Source organism: Melanostigma gelatinosum (assembly GCF_949748355.1).
Source record: "Melanostigma gelatinosum genome assembly, chromosome: 11".
NCBI classification, from domain to species: Eukaryota; Metazoa; Chordata; class Actinopteri; order Perciformes; family Zoarcidae; genus Melanostigma; species Melanostigma gelatinosum.
In genome coordinates this window covers 3,084,445-3,103,892 of record NC_136644.1, presented here as the reverse complement: position 1 = coordinate 3,103,892, position 19,448 = coordinate 3,084,445, and the positions used below count along the sequence as shown (strand labels likewise).

At 40.6% G+C, this 19,448-nt stretch overlaps 1 protein-coding gene across 1 annotated transcript; it reads right to left on the bottom strand.

The window, feature by feature from the left end:
• Nucleotides 1–645: 645 nt before the first annotated feature.
• On the bottom strand, nucleotides 646–17,570 carry c3a.1 (complement C3a, tandem duplicate 1; the record flags this gene model as incomplete). Its single annotated transcript, XM_079278588.1, has 43 exons — nucleotides 646–787; nucleotides 1,031–1,171; nucleotides 1,983–2,070; nucleotides 2,190–2,282; nucleotides 3,258–3,347; nucleotides 3,532–3,634; nucleotides 3,722–3,811; nucleotides 3,937–4,027; nucleotides 4,170–4,218; nucleotides 4,324–4,405; nucleotides 4,579–4,641; nucleotides 4,769–4,924; nucleotides 5,024–5,101; nucleotides 5,332–5,417; nucleotides 5,893–6,043; nucleotides 6,434–6,529; nucleotides 6,641–6,800; nucleotides 6,932–7,007; nucleotides 7,264–7,470; nucleotides 7,668–7,757; nucleotides 7,862–7,925; nucleotides 8,101–8,313; nucleotides 8,691–8,830; nucleotides 8,957–9,045; nucleotides 9,162–9,282; nucleotides 9,380–9,577; nucleotides 10,019–10,087; nucleotides 10,603–10,741; nucleotides 10,939–11,094; nucleotides 11,263–11,454; nucleotides 11,574–11,668; nucleotides 11,784–11,883; nucleotides 12,160–12,303; nucleotides 13,097–13,212; nucleotides 13,396–13,516; nucleotides 13,744–13,846; nucleotides 14,032–14,119; nucleotides 14,200–14,282; nucleotides 14,898–14,986; nucleotides 15,297–15,391; nucleotides 16,057–16,219; nucleotides 16,371–16,566; nucleotides 17,494–17,570. 43 exons carry the CDS (start codon nucleotides 17,568–17,570, stop codon nucleotides 646–648), a joined length of 4,983 nt encoding a protein of 1,660 aa, XP_079134714.1.
• Between the last annotated feature and the right edge of the window lie 1,878 nt (nucleotides 17,571–19,448).

Here is a 19,448-nt window from a genome sequence, read left to right as displayed (position 1 = left end):
GCATTAAAGCAGAGAAATGTATTTTCCACAATGTTGAATTTAGAACAAACGTTTTTGGTCACTAGAACACCATCACGACATAATTAAAAAAAACAGTGCTATGACTAGATGAGCAAATGCAAAGAGATAATTAAATTATGCACCACAAGATGAAAGGGGAGCTTTTCTTCTTGGGAAATCTAACAGTATTATGTGTATCAGTAGGAATACATCTGCTCAGTCAAATCCATTTCTTGTCAACAATACTGTTGGACATGGATAAATTGATACATTTTTGATGAAAGTGCCAGCTTTATTACTGCTGCAGTTCTCAATAATTGATCGATATGAGCTGTTATATATTCGGAATCACAAGCGATTGAATTTTATTTCATTCTTTACTGTTTAACTTTCTATGCATCAGCCCACTGAGCTCGCTTAATTAACACAATCAAACTTTATTAAACTTCTACTTCAAGTCTAACTTTTTACTATACATTTACCACAACCAACATAACAGTTATTACTTTGATCTGTAAAGAAGACACAGAGAATTATTGAGACCATTTGGTTTTAATCAATAGGCCCTTATGTCCCATAGCAGGGGAAGGAAAAAATCCAAAATAAAAACGACTTAAAAAGAGCACTTTATTTCGTTTGGTTTCACTACTGCTTACATCCAAAGACTCGGTACTGCTCGACCATCTCCGCCATGCCCAAACAGGTACGTCTGTGTTCATCAGTTTGACACTGTTGGTCTGTGGGCCAATACTCAATCCAGGTTCTCTCTCCGAGTACATACTGATGCCTGAGGAGAGCAAAGGGAAAAATGCATTGGTTCTTCATGTGAACATCTGTAATACGCTGGAACATAACATGAAAAAGCCTCCTGCCTCCTTCTTTACGTTAATTTACTCTGTCAATAGCAACATAGACACATAAACAAGAGGACAAGAAAGGCAAACTTGATTTAGTAATAGAAAGCAGTAAAACTGTAAAAAAAAACATTTAAATACACACACCACACACCACACACAAAGAACAAGCTTACGATTGTGCTTGGTCATCTCTGTAAATATCGGTGGATGCGCCCATGATAAGGTAGTTGTTGCCCGGTGTCAGACCCAACGGATCCCTGCAGTGTGGATAACTGAGCAATGTGCGCAATTTATTCAGAGGACCCACATCCTTGCTGCCTGGAATTAAAATATAAAAGAACATAGAAAGGGTCAGGATTTAATGCATAGCCAAAGGTGCAGTACAACACATTGGTGATGTATTGTCACATATTCCCAGTGCCACAGTGGAATCGTGCTTCACGATATCGTTGGACATACGCTTGTTCGATTTCTTGCAGAGTTAGATTGATACCTCTATTGATACCACGCTCATGACTGTACAGCAAATGTGCAGACGACAGCCGGCTAACTTAGCTTAGCATAAAGACTGGAAACAGTGAGCATGGCTCTGCACAAAGGTAACAAAATCCACCTACAACCTCTAATATACTCTGTTTAATCAATACAAAAAATGAATTGGTAAAATATAATTCACCTTTTTAAAGTGTCAGTGTGAAGCAATTCGGGGGATCTAATGGCATTAATTTGTATATTTTCTTATCGTAGTATAATCACCTGAAACTAAGAATCATGTTTTTGTTTCCTCCGAATGGACCGTTTACAGTATATCTATGAGAGCAGGTCCTCTTCATTGAGTCTGCTATGTTGCATTGCCATGTTTCTACAGTAGCCCAGAACGGACAAACCTAACACTCCAGATGGAGCCATTCGCGTTGGCCACCGTAGTTCTCCTACACGCTTGACACACGGGAAAAGTTTCGGTTGGTTGCAATCTGCAACCTCACCAGTAACTTCCTGGAGTGTCAGCTTGTTACCAATGCGAGCTAACTGGGCTGGCTACTACAAACATGTGAGTGGTACCAGTCTTCTCATCCAACTCTCTGACAAAAAGCAAATATGCACATGTCCCAAAATGATAAATACCCACCTTCTTTGATGACTTGCAGTACCCGCACTTTGTAAATATCAGTGGACACACCGTCTGTAAACTCTTCCAGTACCACTCTGTATGCTTAGGACAGACAAGTTGCAGATTGTTAGCCGAGTTGCTTATACTTGCTAGTCTCTTCCTCACACCAACATACATGTTTTGTATAAAAGTGCTTTGTAAATGCAGTCACGCTCACTTACCAAAATCTATTTTATTGTTCAATTCAGTCTCACAGACCTTAGCCGTGCGCTGATCATTGCTGACTTGTTCCTTCTTCTGCATACTGCAGTTCTCTGGAAATACACAAAGTAAAAACACGACTGATGACCCTGAAATAAACCCATGTGCATGTGAGAGGGAGAGTTGGTGGGCGAGTGAAGCCGTATCTAAATCCCAATTTAAGTAATTCATTATCTAGACTGATGCTCTGATCCGACAGGATCCTGCAGGTGCTTGTTGCCTCTCACAAAAAGTTCTGATCATTATGTTACAATCTGGTGATTTACTGTAAACCAGTGTTCATTTTGAAAGCTGTTTTATATTTAGTCTTATTCAGCATTCACATGGAATCAGGCAGACAAACCAACCAACAGTCATGCGGAATATGTTGCTACGGTGATGGAATAAACTATATTAAATAAAAGTATGTCATGTCTACTATTTTACATAATTATCCTTGTCATGCATGTAATTATAAAATGCAGCTTTCTCTTAATTTTCTATTGGAAACAACAACAACTTTGTTGTCGTCAGGTAAAATAATATCTGGTTTGTCGTCTGCCTGATTGCATGTGAATGCAGCATCTGTCTCAGTCTTTAGATGGAAAAGCTTATTTGTTGTAATCACATTTTAGGCATTTTCATCCTTCATAGTTACAGTTGACGACAACTCAAAATGTTTTTGTCCAGTTTTAGTCGACGAAAAGTCATTACATTTCAGTAAACTTTCAGTTAAAAATGTTTCTCCTCTTGATCTTGTCAGTTATTTTTCTATATCAGCAAAAAAAAAAAAAAATTTTTGTAATGTTAGCATTATCCAAAGAAAAACCTCGGTTGAATGATTAAGAATGCAGCTCAGTCCAGTCGCATCCACCGGGCCCATCGTGGGAGCCAATGAGCCCAACATGCAACATGCTGTGTGTGTGTGTGTGTGTGTGTGTGTGTGTGTGTGTGTGTGTGTGTGTGTGTGTGTGTGTGTGTGTGTGTGTGTGTGTGTGTGTGTGTGTGTGTGTGTGTGAGAGACAGTAGTTTGACATCATCCTGTTTACCTTCAGCACATGTGCATTCTTGATTTCGACAGAGCCGCATTAACTCTCCAGCTTTCCTCTCTGGGTGGTAGAATTTCACACAACGTGTTTCTGCAATGGAGAAGAAAGACATTTGAAAAGGAGTTTGTGTTAGATCCAGTACATCAGAACATTTACATCAAATACTTTGAGAATGTAATATCGACTGCTCATCCGCAGTGTTGTCTACTCTGACATCTATTGGCAGCAAAGTACATGGAAGCATCACGTGTTTCTACGTGACTCTGAGACTCACGGTCATAGTATTCATAAACAGACACAGCAGCTGGTTGGAGGACGCCCACTTTCAGCGTCTGATGGACCCTGAAAGTGATCTCCTCGTGTCGTGTGTGAGAAACCTGTGGACAAAGGTAAGATGGAGATAAACACACAAAGAACAAGGCAGAGAGAAACATTATAAAGGCATGAAACAGGGGATGTCTTACCTTTTCCAGGTAGATGATGAGTGAGCCTCTTTCTGACAGCGCTTTGTCCATCTCATATTTCTCAATGGTGCGAGCACGACCTGTGGACAACTACACACACACACGCGCACACACACACACAGTCAGACAACTTTCTAAACCATAAAAAACAACTTGTTTCTCCGAATAAACACAACTTGACTGAACTGCCTGTGGGTATACGTGTCAGTTCTTACTTGGTCCAGGTCCTTTGTGTTCACAGTGAAGCCGGTTAGCAAGCCAATATCCAAGATTGACATGGATGCATCGCTGTTCTTGTCCTTATACCTACACAACGAACAGACAGAAGAATAAAATAACGGCATAAAGGAGATGGAGAGAAAGAATGACGTTAATTATGCTGGAGAATGTTCTATATGTAGCCATGTTACTGTAACACTGGTCAGTATGACATCTTTATTGTACTCACAAAATCTCTATTCTCAGCGTGTATGTCTCATCCTCATCCATTTTCTCAGCTGGAGCAAAAGTAATTCAGTATTTAGTTGATATGTTCCTCATGAGGTAAGGGACTTGGCAGAAACAAACAAATAACCAGAAAGAGAGGGAGCGCACCACATTACCTGGGAGGAGCTGCACAGTCAAGTCAAACTTCTGACAGTCACTCTCCTGTTCTTTAGGATGAGCGTAATACAGCGACACCATCTGTCACATTGATAAAAGTGCGTCGCAAAATGTGATAAACTAATAGCAATGTGTCTTAAAAATAAAGTCCACACAAGGTTAAACCTGTATTTGGTCTCATCTGAGATTCAAAAAGGACAAATCAACAATCAACAGATGATAAAACTCAGAATCTGAAAACATATTGTGCTCACTGTCAATGTTGCTTCTCCTGAGCCGGTGGCAGTCACTGTCATATTCTGGTGTATATCATTGATCTGTGGGAATTTAAATATGCACACAAACACACACACACGGTCAGGGATCGGCAGAATAAAGCTCCAGGAAACAACAGGAGCGGTGATACTCATGAGCCACAGAGAGGTCGTTTGTGTTTCCTCTCACTTTAGATGTTCTGGTGGCGTAGTGGTTGTTCCTGTTGAAGTTGAACTTGTCAGGCCTTGACCTGCCCGTGAACAGGATGTCCACATTCAGATCATACTCTGGTTCTTTAGCACTGGCCCAGTACTCTGCTATTGCCTGGTACACCATTATGGTAGCCTGGAGAGAAAAAGAGTGAGAAAACCAGACTTAGAAAAAAACAGTAATGAAGTAAACATAGGATGGAGGTATCAAGATGCAGAGAGAGGTCAGTGTTACCTGAGTTGATCCATAGCCTCCGCCCACCCACTGCTGCTTCTTGAACCATGTCACAACAGGTCTGGCTTCTTCAAAGGCCTTTATTAACAAAAGGAAAGTAAATGGTTTGTGGTCTGTAGTAGCATATCAATTAAAAAAAATAATTCATTTAAAATAGAGCGATGTCCAGATTCTGGTACATTTGTATTTTAGATTGTATCCTGCCAGCTTCCAAAGTTTCCAAGTCTACCATAGAGCTTCTAAATCTGTTTTTCCTATATGGCACAATCAAACAGCAGCTACTTGAAACTTGAAACCATCACGCTCACCTTGGCCTTGACCAGAGCAAGAAGAGCATAAGCTGTGGCCTCCAGCGTGTAAACACGTCCTCTCGGTGTCGGCCAGTGGGACAAGTCTGGAGAAGACGCACACAAAAAGCTTTTATTACAACAAAAGCTTAATTCACTGATAATTCCCCAATCCCTCGTTAGAACATTTAATGTTATAGAAATAAAATAAAAAAGAAGAAAGTGAAATGTCCTCAATTTAAACATTTTTAACTCATCTTTCTATCTTTCTACATCAGAGCCCGACTGAGAACAGACTATTAAGAACAATACAGATTATTGATATTGTAGATAATCTGATATTTGGTTTTAACACTTAACACAAACAAGCATTTCTGATAAAACATCCCTTAAATCTGTGTAAATGAGTCACCGTTTCTAAATCACTTTTTCTAGCCAATAATATCGGCCAACACACCACAGTGTTGGTCGGGCTCAAATACATTTATGATAGAAACTATTAGTAGATGTGTAATATCTAAACTCTACAACATAGAATCTGTTTCTGAAAATGAGTTGAAGAATATTGCTGTGTGACGACACCTGGGGAGACAAAATTGAAGAGGATATCCTTGTTCAGTTTGTTTTCATTTGCCAGAGCATATGACGTCATTGCAACAGCATATGGGTTGGTGAGGCTGGGCAGACGCCTTTCCAGATAGACCACTGCTTTGGCTATACTGGCAGGAAGACTCTGGACGAAAGAAAGGAAGGAGAATGAGGAGAGAACAGTCGGATAACAGTCATCCATCCATTTTAAATATCCCATTCTGTTCACGAATGTTGTAACATTTGATCCTGGGACATTAGACTGAGTTACTATTTGAGTGTCACGTGCTTCGAAAGAGTCATTTTAGCACAATTGACCATTCGATAAACCCCTCCCCTCGAACAGCAATTGCTATTGTGGTTCAGCAACTGTAACCGGACCCGAACTAGTATTCAAGCTGTTTTTTTCAGCCATTCTAAAACTAAAAACTCAAGAGCAAAGATGTAAGGAATGGATTGATGGAGTGGAATCTGAAAATTAAGAAATAAAAGCAGGGGAGGGAAAAGAAAAAAGATGGTACGGTAGGCTACTCACGTTGACAGTGGCAGCGCATACTGTGCGTGACTCCTGCATGGCAATGAGGCAGAAGGCCGTCATGGAGGCATCTGTATCTGCGCCGAGAACATCACCCTACATGTACGGACACAAACGTGTTGATTTATACACGGTTTTAGCCAGTGACGTGGAATTGTTTCCATCTTGGTATTTTGTTGCTGACGATAATTAAATCAGTTTACGTACCATCATCTCTCCGTGAATAACCGCTCCTTTATCTTTAAATATGCCGTCAGGTTGCTGCGCGTTGAGAATCAGATACTTAATAGCTTCACAGATGTCTGCGTTTTGCACTGCCACCAGACTGTTGGCCATGGCGAACACCTTGGCAACATAGGCCGTCAGCCTTAGAAAGGAGAGGAGACGTTTAGTTTCCTTTATTTGCACATGAAACACACCATCGCCACATCGTCACACTTTAGGTTGAAGGAGAAACATTCGTGTGTGTATGAGTTCTTGGATATTTGAAAGCCTCACCAGGCGCTACTTGGGCGTTTGGGAAACGCAGCAAAAGACCCATCCACTTTACGGTAATTAAGCTCATTCTTGTAGCCTGGACACGAACAAGAACACAACCAGTTTAAGAGCCCTGTTACAGTTTACTCCTGTTATAATTGCATCTTTCAAATGATTCTGCTGGCGTACATTTTAGTTTGTAGTCAAACTTATACAGTATATGTATTGCATTCAGACCACTAATACTTAGTGTCTCTGCTTGGGTCTTGGGACCACTTCTGCAACGTCAGAAACTTAAAAATCCCACATAGAGGGGCATCAATAAGATTCCTGGTATCTGTGCCAAAACCTACCAGTCGTGATGTGTTGGAGGGCTTCGGTACGTTTCTCAAAGCCCACAGATTCCCACTGTTGGGTGTTGTCCAAATAAATTGCTGCAATGACAGGTAGAGTCATGGACATCATGTTCTGCTCTCCACAGCCTGCGGGTTGTCTGATCAGACTACCCAAAGACTTTCCGCTAATGGCGTTCTCCACCAGTGCAGAAACTTGTTCTCTCCCTGCATTCACACACACAAACAGAAAAAAATGAAACGTCACAAAACAACACGAAGAAACATCCAAAGAAACATGCAATGGTCCCCAAAAACCAGGGCGGTGGTCTATTCTCAGTAAGAACAATGCCAATTTACAACAGTTTACAACATTTTAAGGCACTATGTCACATGACGTGCCCAAATATGACATAACATCTCACCTGTCACAGAGATCTGTATGCTAGTAGGTGTGTCTTGAACCACATCTTTCTTTGGAATTCTACTGCTGAGAGTTTCTTCTTGTTTACCAGCTGAAGGGATAAACAGTGGGCAAGTTGAGGGATCAATTTGCAAGTGATGAAAACACAATGTTACCAAATTAGTATATAATGTAGCTGTTTATGGGTAAACTCACATACGCCGTGAGGAGAGGGGTCTAGAACTATAATCTGAGCTGATTGAAGCAGTACTCCTTCAGGCTGGAACAACAACAGTTAGGACAAACATTACAACGCACAACTATATTTCCGTAGTCTGCATACAGTATGGCTTGCTTGTTAAAATCTTCTCTTCATTTTGAGAAGACTGATACAGCACACACACGTGTTTCCCTATGCTGACTTTAATAACGCGGGAGATCGCTGTTTCTCTTACCACCACCAGCAGAGTCTTCCTGATTCCATCGTGGAGCGAGGAATCTTTAACAGCTGCTTTGACCTCAATGCTGTATTGTCCTTTTTTCATGGGAATAATAACGAATGGCACCGAGCGTGTGGTCTGGGGCTCAACTGTGACCTCTTGGCGATACTTCCCACGTTTAGAGGCTGCACTGCACACATGCTCCTCCTCCATGAGATCCACACGCACCTTGAAAACAGAAAGAGAGAAAGAGAGTCAAGTGTGTGTAACTGTCAAAGACGAAGACCCCCATTGAGCGGATAGTAGGGATCACAGTCATCACTTTTATTTTAGGTCACCTACCAATGATGCGTCCATAATTTGAATAAATGTAATACTTAATATTGTTTCCTTTGGGATCAATTTTAACTTGAGAATGGAAAGGTACACTGGGACAAACCACCATCCACCAAAGACGAGAATAAGGAGTTCATTTGTTTATTTTGAGTGCCACTCGTTGTATGTCAGTCCAATATTTACTGTTGTTTTTGCACTTTCGTTTGAAATCGCTTGGAGAACAATATCTTGGTCTCATGAAACGCCAGAGCAGAGGAACACAGACTTACGGTGGCAGGATCCTCGCTGTAGTTGTGGAGGATTGCCTTAACTTCCACCTGCTCTCCACGGACAGCAGAGTACGGCAGCTTGAGATCAATGAAGAATTCCTTAAAGACAATTACCTCTAACGGATCGCCAACACAGATTCCTTTGAGATGAGATAAAAACAAGAGATGAATGAGGAAAAAAGGGAGAGAGGGAGAGAGAGAGAGAGAGAGAGAGAGAGGTGTAAAGGATGGGAGAGGTTTACAGAGTTTAGTCACTGAATCCTCACCGTGAGTTTTTGACAGACTAATGCCAGTGAACTGCCAGGTTGTGATTGAGTCTTGCAAAGGAACATGTTTTGTCTTTGATGTGGCGTCACTGAAACAAAGACAAGGGTTAACACTTTGAGAGGTAAAGGGTAGCTTTAAATCCTAGTGGTGTCAGTGTGAAGTTATCAGTATATTGTGTGTGTGTGCATATGTCAGTTGACTCACCAGTTAGGTGTTTGTGGAGGACAAGGAGGCAGTACGATGTCTAACCACAGCCAACTTTCAGGGAAGTTGCTGCGAGTAACTATTTCATTGCTGTCCATGTAACTGTTGTCATCCACCTCACCTAAAGTGTCATTAAAAATGTTACTATTTTTTATTCGGTATGACCATGAATAGTAACCACTCAGAGCTTCACATCACCCCCTGTCCCCGTCTCTTACTGCGAGCAAGTAGGAGGCTGTCCTCCTTCCTGTCAGCTCGCTGGGCCTCCATCTCCTTGCAGCAGTGCAGGAAGGCCTTGACACAAGCTCCACCATCACTGATGTACTCGCTGCGCCTCTCACATGTGTAGTTGAGAAGGGTTTCCTTCATGCCATCCAAACAACAGTCACTCTCCAGCTGGTCTTTGTATTGACTCACTGGGAAGAAAGAGGGTTGTGGAGGAGAGACAGAGGTGAGAAGATGCAGACCACCAAGAAGAATTGTGAACTGGAAAGGCAAATTAGAAATAGAAATTGTGCTTCTTTAATTTGCATGCCCTCTTACATTAGACCCTTGATTTGATTTAGGGAAATCAAATAAACAAAGGACGAAATGGGACAGGGGGGGGACAACTGAGAAGAAAAGACGCCTCCTTCTCCCTTCAGTATGGAAAAGTAGGAGCATGAAGAAATAGACATATTAACTCAAGAAAGTGTGAAGTAAAAACAGTTTCACCTGACGTTTATCTGTCTACGAATACATAGCATGACAAAGACGAGAACAGTGGAAGTCAATGGGACAAGCTGTCTAACGACACTGAAGAGTGCCTGAAGATGGCCGATGATGTGTTCTGGGTAGTTTAGAGCTGTGGTTCTTACGTAAGCTGGTTGTGACGTCCATGATAGTAGTGGCCCGTTTCCTCCTGCTGGGGGCCGGACATTTCAATTCTGCAAACACAGACAAGTGTTTAACTTTAAAGGGTGTGAACTAAACTTGATTTGTGCTTTGTATAATTGATGTGAAACTCTTTAAATCAGAGTGAGGTTATTAATCTGGTTAATAAAGTGCTGAAGGCAATATTCTAAAACCCCTTAAATAAGGAAGGGACCATGATCACCTCATGTGGCAGTCACACTAGTTCAAATGGAAATGCCTCAAAGGATTTAAAGCTACCCGTCACCTATTTTGAGATATGAGTTTGAGGTTTTGAAGAATTTAAAACTCTAGACAGCAACGAGAAATCTATCTACATGTCAAAATACTGAAAATATAATGCAATTTGGGTTATGATGCCGCTCTTCTACTATCAACTAGATGCTTACTCCTAAAACAAACGTCAGTTTTTGACAGCGTTTCAGAGAGCCGGTCACAGGACGTAGTTGTAACTCGGCGGTAAAACTCAAAACAGGAAGCAGGAAACGGCGTCAGCAACTTGCATTGTGGGAAAAACAAGTAGTGTCACCTCGTCTGTAGGGTGTCCCAGAATCCCCAGAAGCCATGTTGGACTGAAATATCAGCCCAGCATCGTAGAACACACCCATACCGTCCTTCCCTCCACCTGGTGTGCAGCCTGTGTCGTACTTCTCTACAATGTCCCACACCTGAGCAGGTCAGAGGTCAATCACACACACAAATACAAACAAGACATAGGGTTACCGTATGCAAGCGAAACAAACAAATCTATAAACTCACATGATCTCACATGTACACATAAACTCGTGCAATCATTTACACGTAGCTTTTTATATGAAGCCCCTTTGAAATATTTTCGGGGAAAAATATGAAATGAAGAATTTGCCTTTTTCTGGGTGAGACGGTGCTTGTTGTTCAGGACGTAGACGCCTTTGTCAACTGCCACCAGTCCCACTGTGGCAGCCGGATCTCCTGTGACTTTCAGAACAAACATCTTGCGGGGCTCGTAGGAATTCTTGGCTGATACCGATTCAAGCTTCAGCTGAATGTGAAGGGCAGGTCAGTGAATGAGACGTGCAGTTCTGCATTTCTTAAGCAGTTTCATACGTAAAAAATATGTCTGAGAAATTCACAAATAACTTGATCAGCTTGTGTGTGGGTGTTTTGTTTGCCCGCTTAAACTCGACTACATCAACGGTGCGTGTCTCACCGAGCCCATGCAGGAGTCCTTGACATCCACCCAAACAGAGTCTGATACCACTTCATGGCTGTTTGTGTGGTAGTAGGCTATGATGCGGAACGACGGCAGCATTTCTTTGGTAACAGGAACTATCAGGGAAATCAGAATTTGGCCTTCTGTCCTGTAGCGGCCTTTGCTCACCAGCTGACCTCTGCTCAAGATCTAGTGACGCAGATTTGCACATCAGCACTTATCAGACACGCATGTATATTTCACACACGACGTGGGAGGCAACCAAAAGAGAAATATATGTGCACACATGCATGTAAAACATCTCTCACCAGGTATGTGATGTCAGTGTGATGGCGTTCCTTCCGGATGAGGTTGAGGTTGATTTTCAGGTTGTCTCCTAATTCCAGCTCCGCTGTATCCACACCTGCAAATGTGACATGTTGTGATAAAACACCCAAAAGATGTCGTGCATGGTGCACACTTTTCCACTGCTATCTCCTTTTCTGTACCATCTGATGTTATGTCAGGATGTCCCTCACCTATGTGGATGTAGTTTTTGCTCGTTGTTGTATATGGGGAAGCTACCATGACGGCTGATGCTTGTCTTTCAGGGCGAAGAACAGGATTATTGGTCGTTGCCTGCAATTAAAGACACACACACAGGTAAGCATACACACACACAGTTGAATAAAGAATAAGAGTCCCACGTGTTTCCTATCTCAACTCATCGTGGCTGCTAAATAGAATGACAAACAGACATTACACTGACAAGAAGTTCACCGTTGACATACTGTACAGTAAATGTGCGGATGAACAATAACATGGAGCTTGATTTCACCTCTTCAAGTGAACGTCAGAAAATGTTTGCCAACGAAAGCGGAAATTGAAAAAGGGTCAAATATTTCTGAGACTTACAATTATTCTCAACATCTCGTTCCCTGCTGTATTGATGGTAAGCTTTGCGAGGCCATTGGCTGCGGTCACGCCCTGCACCTGACCTGGATCCACCACCACTCTCACTTTTTGTGCCGGACTGCCGTCAGGATTCACAACTTCAACCTGCCATCAGAAACACAAACAGCTGAACGATCACAAATCGACTAACTGTCTCATTGAAACACGTCTTTTTCAGGTCAAACTCATGTTATTCGATTGTAGTTGTAAGTATCATGACTTAGTTCATGGTGACCCAATGGCTTGATGGACAAATTACTTGTTTTCTGTTTATCAAAATCTGCCTTACACGACAAAATATTGATCTAATCAATCACAGTTATGAAGAGAGCATGAAGCAGCATGTGACTTGCACACTTGCGATATATTGCCATCTGTGTTTTCTGAGAGTGGCTATATTTCAGTCGTGTAATGTTGTCTGTAATGTTTTTTACTGAAGTAGAAATATAGCCATCTGATCAAATGAATTTATTCCAAACATGTAATAAATAACAACAAAATAAAACAAGAAGAAACCAATAACATAACAGTAAACAGATACAGTTAATTATGAATAAATTCATATTATATGTTAATGTGAAAAACAATAAAGAGTGTCAAAGTCCCGAGAGAGACAAGGCCCCTTCCTCGTGCCTACCTTTGAAAATTCTTGAATTCTCATTTATGTCTGTACTTTGCTCAATTTCTTCATCGAATCCATTCAATAAATTCACCCCACGTATTAAAATACACATCCTCTTCCTAGTAGTACCAACACAATTTTTTTTATCTTCGATCAAATCTTCCTTTTATAATCCCCCTCTCATCTGAGAATAAAAATGTGCACGTTGCCCGAAAGTGCCACACCATAAGCCATACATATGCTGTCAATTCATGTAAATGTAAATAAGTACTTTACCGCAACATCGAAGGACATTCCTGGTTTGAAATATTTGGGTGTTTTCTTGAAGTGGATGGTGTAAGGTGATTTGACAATCTGGATGCTTCTCAACTCTGCCTCCACCATTTCACCACCTGTGTGTTGATACACAAACACAAACACATTCACACAATCGTGATTAACTGATAGAAACATGTTGTCTTGATGTCTTTATTTCTATTCTCCTCTCGTTCTTGTTTGGGGGTTTTCAGACTCTAATCATGCTGGTAGTTAGTTACTTTGATCAAAGGCACATGCACACAGTCTCTCCGTCTTACCGCTCTCCGTCAGCACACTGACGGCCACAAATATGGAAGTCCCCACCAGTTCATCCATGTTTGGGAAAGTCTTTGTGATCTGCTCTTTCTTCAGCGTGACCACTCCGTCACCTCTCTCGATCTAATGTCACACCATTTAAAAATGCATCTTCAAATCCAGTACAGTGGTACAGTCAGTGAACAGCCTGGTTTAATTCTCAACATCCGAAATAAATATGTAGGTAGAAATGTAACAATTCAGCTGAAATTACTGCAGACGTATGAATAACAGGACATTATAGACATTTTTTCATGTTTCAGTCTTGCAAAACATAAAGAAATACAGCAGAAGTGTAAGAATGTGCTCACCTGCACTCTCTGAAGAGAACTTGGGAAGCTTTTCTTTTTACCGTCTTCCATAACTCCAAATACCACATAGGCGGTCCCATCCACCGCTTTACCAAACAGATACCTAATGCCACAAGACAGGGACGTGTTAAAGCCCACAATGAAGCAAAACAGAAAAATCAAGAACAAACTGACAAAAGCCAAAGCCCCAAACACAACCTCTGGACAACACCCTTTATTTGTTCTCCTGCAATCAATCTACCAATCAAACCTGATCTCTCAAACCACAAAACAAAAACCTTCACATACACAGCTTTGATGTTGACGGTGAACTCGTCACTGTCCACGTAGAAGAAGGACGTCAGAGGTGTCAGTTTAACCTCAAAACTGGGCAGCACTGCAACATGGAAAACAAAAGAGTGAATGTTGTCGGTTCATAGAGGTTTTAAATAGAAGTGCAGGTAATGAAGGACTCACCGTATTCTTTGACCTCGAACTCTGCAGAATAGCTCTGCTGAGGGTTGCTGTTGAACTTTGTCACTACCTTCCACAGTCCTGGACTACACACACACACACACACACACACACACACACACACACACACACACACACACACACACACACACACACACATATACGGAATTAAAATAATCATTTAGAGACTGAAAGTAACAACAGACTTCGGATTGCGTGAAGTTATTTCTATCCCACACAAATTGAGATGTCGACATTTATATTACTGCCCGACAACACTAATGTTTACAAGAGAAGGTTTTACATTTTCAGGTTGACTTTGCATGAGATAGAAAGGGTGCACTTGTATTTTATGCCTTTGTACGGCGATACGTTTCATTTTATCGGGATTAAATGTATTTCCGTCCATTAACAGTTTGAAGGAATAGTTTAAGCTTTCGTTGGAGAGTTCAATAAGATTATCCACACTTTTTGTCTTACAGTACGAACAATCTTCTCATCGACGTGACCATCTGCCAAAAAGCACATGAGCTGTTTCCCAAAATGTCAAAGTCTTGACATTAAAATACAGGCTACTTTGCATAATCCTAAATGAGTTACCTGCCATCCATGTGTATCCAAAGTGTAAATACACCACTTAACAAGAAAATGTAGAAAAATACAATATGGAAAATGTAATTTAAATCGGATAAACTACTAACCTGACAATTTCAGCAAGTTGGAAATCTCCAGAGTGGATCCCTGATTTCAAAGCGACTGAATCAAGCGGTAAAATGATGCCTTCAGGGGTCTAAACATGAACAATTTTCAATAACCGTTAACAGAGAGCCGTGGTAAGCTACAAATAAATTCAGTAAATCCATGTCACATTTTAAGCATGCCTTTTGTCTACAATCCGACATCCTCGTCAACGTATACACTGTATGCTAGTGACACTGTTTCAGCTGTTTCTAAAGTGTGTTTGTCTCCAGAGGAAGGAAAAGGCTGTCTTTTGAGCAAATCTACCACTAGAGGGAGACATGCATTCATTTTTACAGTTCCCAGTTACAGCTTATTATATCACTTTCAATTCTTATTTATTCATAGATAAATCACAATACCACAAACTCGATGGAAATAGAAGTATCAGTTTGGGTTGCTTCATCCCTCTCGACTGGCGCCATACGAGGCGTCACTGCAAACATCCTGTAGTGAACTGACAGAGAGAGAGAAAGAGGTTAATGCTGCGGGTTGAAGGACGGTGATTCTATTTTGGGTCATGTGACTGTTTAAAAACGTTTTGAAAAGAAGGGCTCTTTAAACTTCACAGTAATTTACAGTAAAAACACTTAAAGACATTCTCACAGAAGTAGGTCAAGTTTAGCAGAACATAGAAATACTCATGTAAAGTACAAGTACCTTATATTTTTATGTAAGTACAATACTTGAGTAAATGTACTTATTTACATTGCTGGTAATGATAATAAAGTTGTAAAAAGTGAGTATTTATGTATTGTATTGTATTAATGTATTGAAAGTTAAGATACTAATAACAGCCAGAAATGTTTAACGAAATCAAACTTAATTTTAGTTTGTCGAAATGAAACCATTAAATTGATCTAAATCTACTTAAACAAAAAAGGTAAATAGTAATTGAGGTTACATAATACATTTAAGTATACTGAACATAGTGAGTAAACTTTACTCAAAATAGTTGAGGTAAAATTATGAATATAAATGAAGTAAAGTCAACTTAAAATATATATCTGGATTTAGATAAATGTATTTCGTGCAACCACTTACTTAAAAAAAAATAAAGTAAATCCAACACAACATTTTTTTCAGTGTGTGTTTTGAGCACTGATGCAGATTTGAACTCACCTTTGCTGTTGGGGGTGTAGAGGGTCTTATCAGTCTGTATGAAGATGTACCCGGACTGAAAGGACACTAAGACCACTTTCTCCAGCTCTCGGTCAGGAAACACAGCTTGCAGGTACACGTACTGCTTCATGGTGGCGTCCTTACTGAAGCCTCCAGCAGGGATCTGAAACCAGGATGAAGAGACACCAGTAGTGCATCAGCAGCAGCGTAGGGAGGTCCAAATCAATTCTCCAATCATTGACAGATTATTTGTGGCCATGTTAGTTCGTAACAGTTGCAGATAATTACATACACAGTGACGGTATTTAATTTACCGTTATTTCTCCAAACTGCTGGAAGTCATTTGCAGCGTTAAGTGTCACAGATGCGGTTGCCAGCCGTTGGCTTTTGGTTGGATGGTTCATCGCGTGGATTTGGACATTGATGGCTGCTCCAGTGCAGTCTTGACACTCCACAAAGATTTTTTCTGCTGTACCTACACGCAGCAAGTTGGGGGCAGACATCACCTTCCTGCAGAGCAGCGGGGAGAGAAGAAGATATCGAGTAATATTAATATTCTGTAGTCAGTGTGTGAGGTGTCAGCCATCAATGACGGTATAAAACAGTCAATGACATTTCTTTTCAGAAATTGTGAATCACGGTAACTATGAGAGGTCCTAAAACCTACAGTCATAAATGAGCACAAAACATACTGGGCCGATGGGTCCAGTGTGTGCGAGATTTGGTGGACGGACAAACACAGGTATCCTTACTGAGAGCATGAGTGTCCTTTTTTTGTGAGATTTTTGTGTGCTTGATGCAGGAAACCGTTTCAGTATTTCGCAAGAAAAAAGTCAGAAAAAATAAACATGGTTTTGTGTAACAGAAATGTTTTTCATCTTCTGACTTCTCCGATTTATCTTCCAAAGCCTCAGGTTGAGAACCACGGTCTTAGAGGATGTGAGTTAAAGTTTCATTTCACCAGAATCACAGAGATAAGCAAACCTATTTGCCCAGATGAGGATCATGACTGCATGGACTTCACCCACAATGAGTAATCTATTGATTACTTTGATGAAGGTCCAGCACTGGACCAACAGAACATTTCATCATGGCTCTAGACTCTTGCCCTGTCTGGCTTTAGGCATCGTTGTGCAAACTCTGAATCAAATTCAGGGCCAACTAACTGGCCTCATTTGAAAGTCCACACTACCTTGTGACACAAACGGCAAACTGGACCAGAACGTCTTATTATTAAGACACAAGTCAAAGCAATATGTATACACTTTTTAAATTAAATTGAAATGCAGATATCGTTGTTGCTCTCATTACAGTTCAACCAATAATAATGTGAATATCAGGAAGATGAACAAACGAACAAACTGCATATTTTTAGCTCTGTTTTTGGTGAAATTCAAGCCCAGGGGCAGTGTGTAAAGGAAAGACAGGTCTACTTACATTGCAGCTCCATCAGCCACAGAAGTCAGGGAGGCCAAGGCCACAGAGGCCAGCAGCCACAGCAGAGTCCTACGCATCCTCCTGACTGATCCCGATCTGCTGTCAATGGAGACTGTCACTGTACTGCACCCTCCTTTTATCCTCCCTGCACCCTCCTCCTGCACCTCCTCTTCACCTTGCCAAGTGTTTCTGCAACCGTACACAAACACGCATTATCGATAACATTATTTCCCAGCAGCAGTTGAGAAACTGTTGAACTCGGATGAACTATACGCTGTGAAGAACAAGATAAAACAGTGGAACATCAATGAGGGTTTATGTGTTTGACTAACTTCTGGGCATTCAGTTTCACTTTTTTCTTGTTCAGGACATTTTGAGTTGCTTCTAAATCTTGTTCTGGACCTGATAAATCAGCATATTACAAAAAAACCCAAACATATTGAACATGCACACAGACAACTACTCAGGTGAGAGTCATGTTGAATAACTTCTGGGAAACGTATCTGGGAGGACTTTTGGAGTTTCAACACCAGGGACTTTTCTCTATGACGAAATAATGATCAAAATAAAACAAGTTAATAAATACGTTGACGTTATTGAAGTTGATTTTTTGATTCACACAGGCTCAATGACGTGAATGGATGTTGCAAATGTATACAAACTTCATGAATATTCGCAGAATGACTGATTTAAAAGATGGATCCCATTGTTTGATGATCCGAATGCTAACGAAGGAGGAAAATGCAGTTTATGGCCCCCAAAGTGACCAGCTGGCCCCAATTATTCTGAAATATTATTTGTGGACTGATAATTTTTCAATTTACAGTATATTGAATCCTTAGGCAAAAATGTGAAAATAAAATCTTTTGTTAATTCAGGTTACAAATACAGTAAACACACAAAAATATAGCAGTTTATTTCGTTGATTCAAATGTACTATGTTTTTAAGAAGCCATCGCTTAAAAAGAAAAGTAAATTTAAACTGTAAATATTTTGATTGTATCTTCTGAATGTAGACTTGGGCGATGTGGTGATGAATACAATAAGTTATTAAACTTGTCAACCGTCAGGCAATGGGGCAAATCTCTTAGTTGAACAGATATATGGAAATACTGGAATGTATTATGATTTCAGCTTGGTGTAGTTAATTAGCCAAAAAAAGAAGTTCTGGTATAGTGAGCTTCAGAGGTGCTGAATGATTAGCCATACTCGTTTTACTCTTTTTAGTATTTTTAAGATTGTGGGCCTACTTTTACTGTTGTGTAACACTATGGCAGCATTTTAAATCACATTCATTGCATAATGCAAATTGTATGGACACAAATTCAGGCAATACACTTAGTTGCTGCACTTTCAAAGGTTATTTCACAGTAAAGTAACAAAAACTGCTACAAAATGATATATTAGTAAAAAAAAAGAAGCAACTCTGTGTGACATGTATAAAAATGGACTTTATCTCTTTGCTTGATTTTTATCTGATGACTAATTCTTATTTCCTGATAACTTCTGCCACACCGTGTCTTTGTTCTGCACGTCAGGAGGAACACTATTTGAACATGAACAACGTTTGTTTGAATAGTCGTAATGAAAGTAGGCCGCCCTTTCTCCCTAATTATTAAACCGTATTGATATCAAGAGTGATTGATGACACAGCAAACACAGTCAATCCAGATAGGCCAGCTCTCTGTAGCCAGCCGAAACATGTGGTTTTAAAAAAAGGAAATCCAAAGTTAGACAAGAACAAATTAAATTTTATGAAAAGAACACACACAGAGAGAGAGAGAGAGAGAGAGAGAGAGAGAGAGAGAGAGAGAGAGATCCGTTTGTGATTGGCGCAGATGGGACACGTGACCGTGACCATTTACACATGGACAGGTAGGTGCGCGTGGGAGAAGCTAGTTTCAGCGATGCCGCGAACACACCGACCCGTGACTGGATTAAGAGTTGTGTCGGTT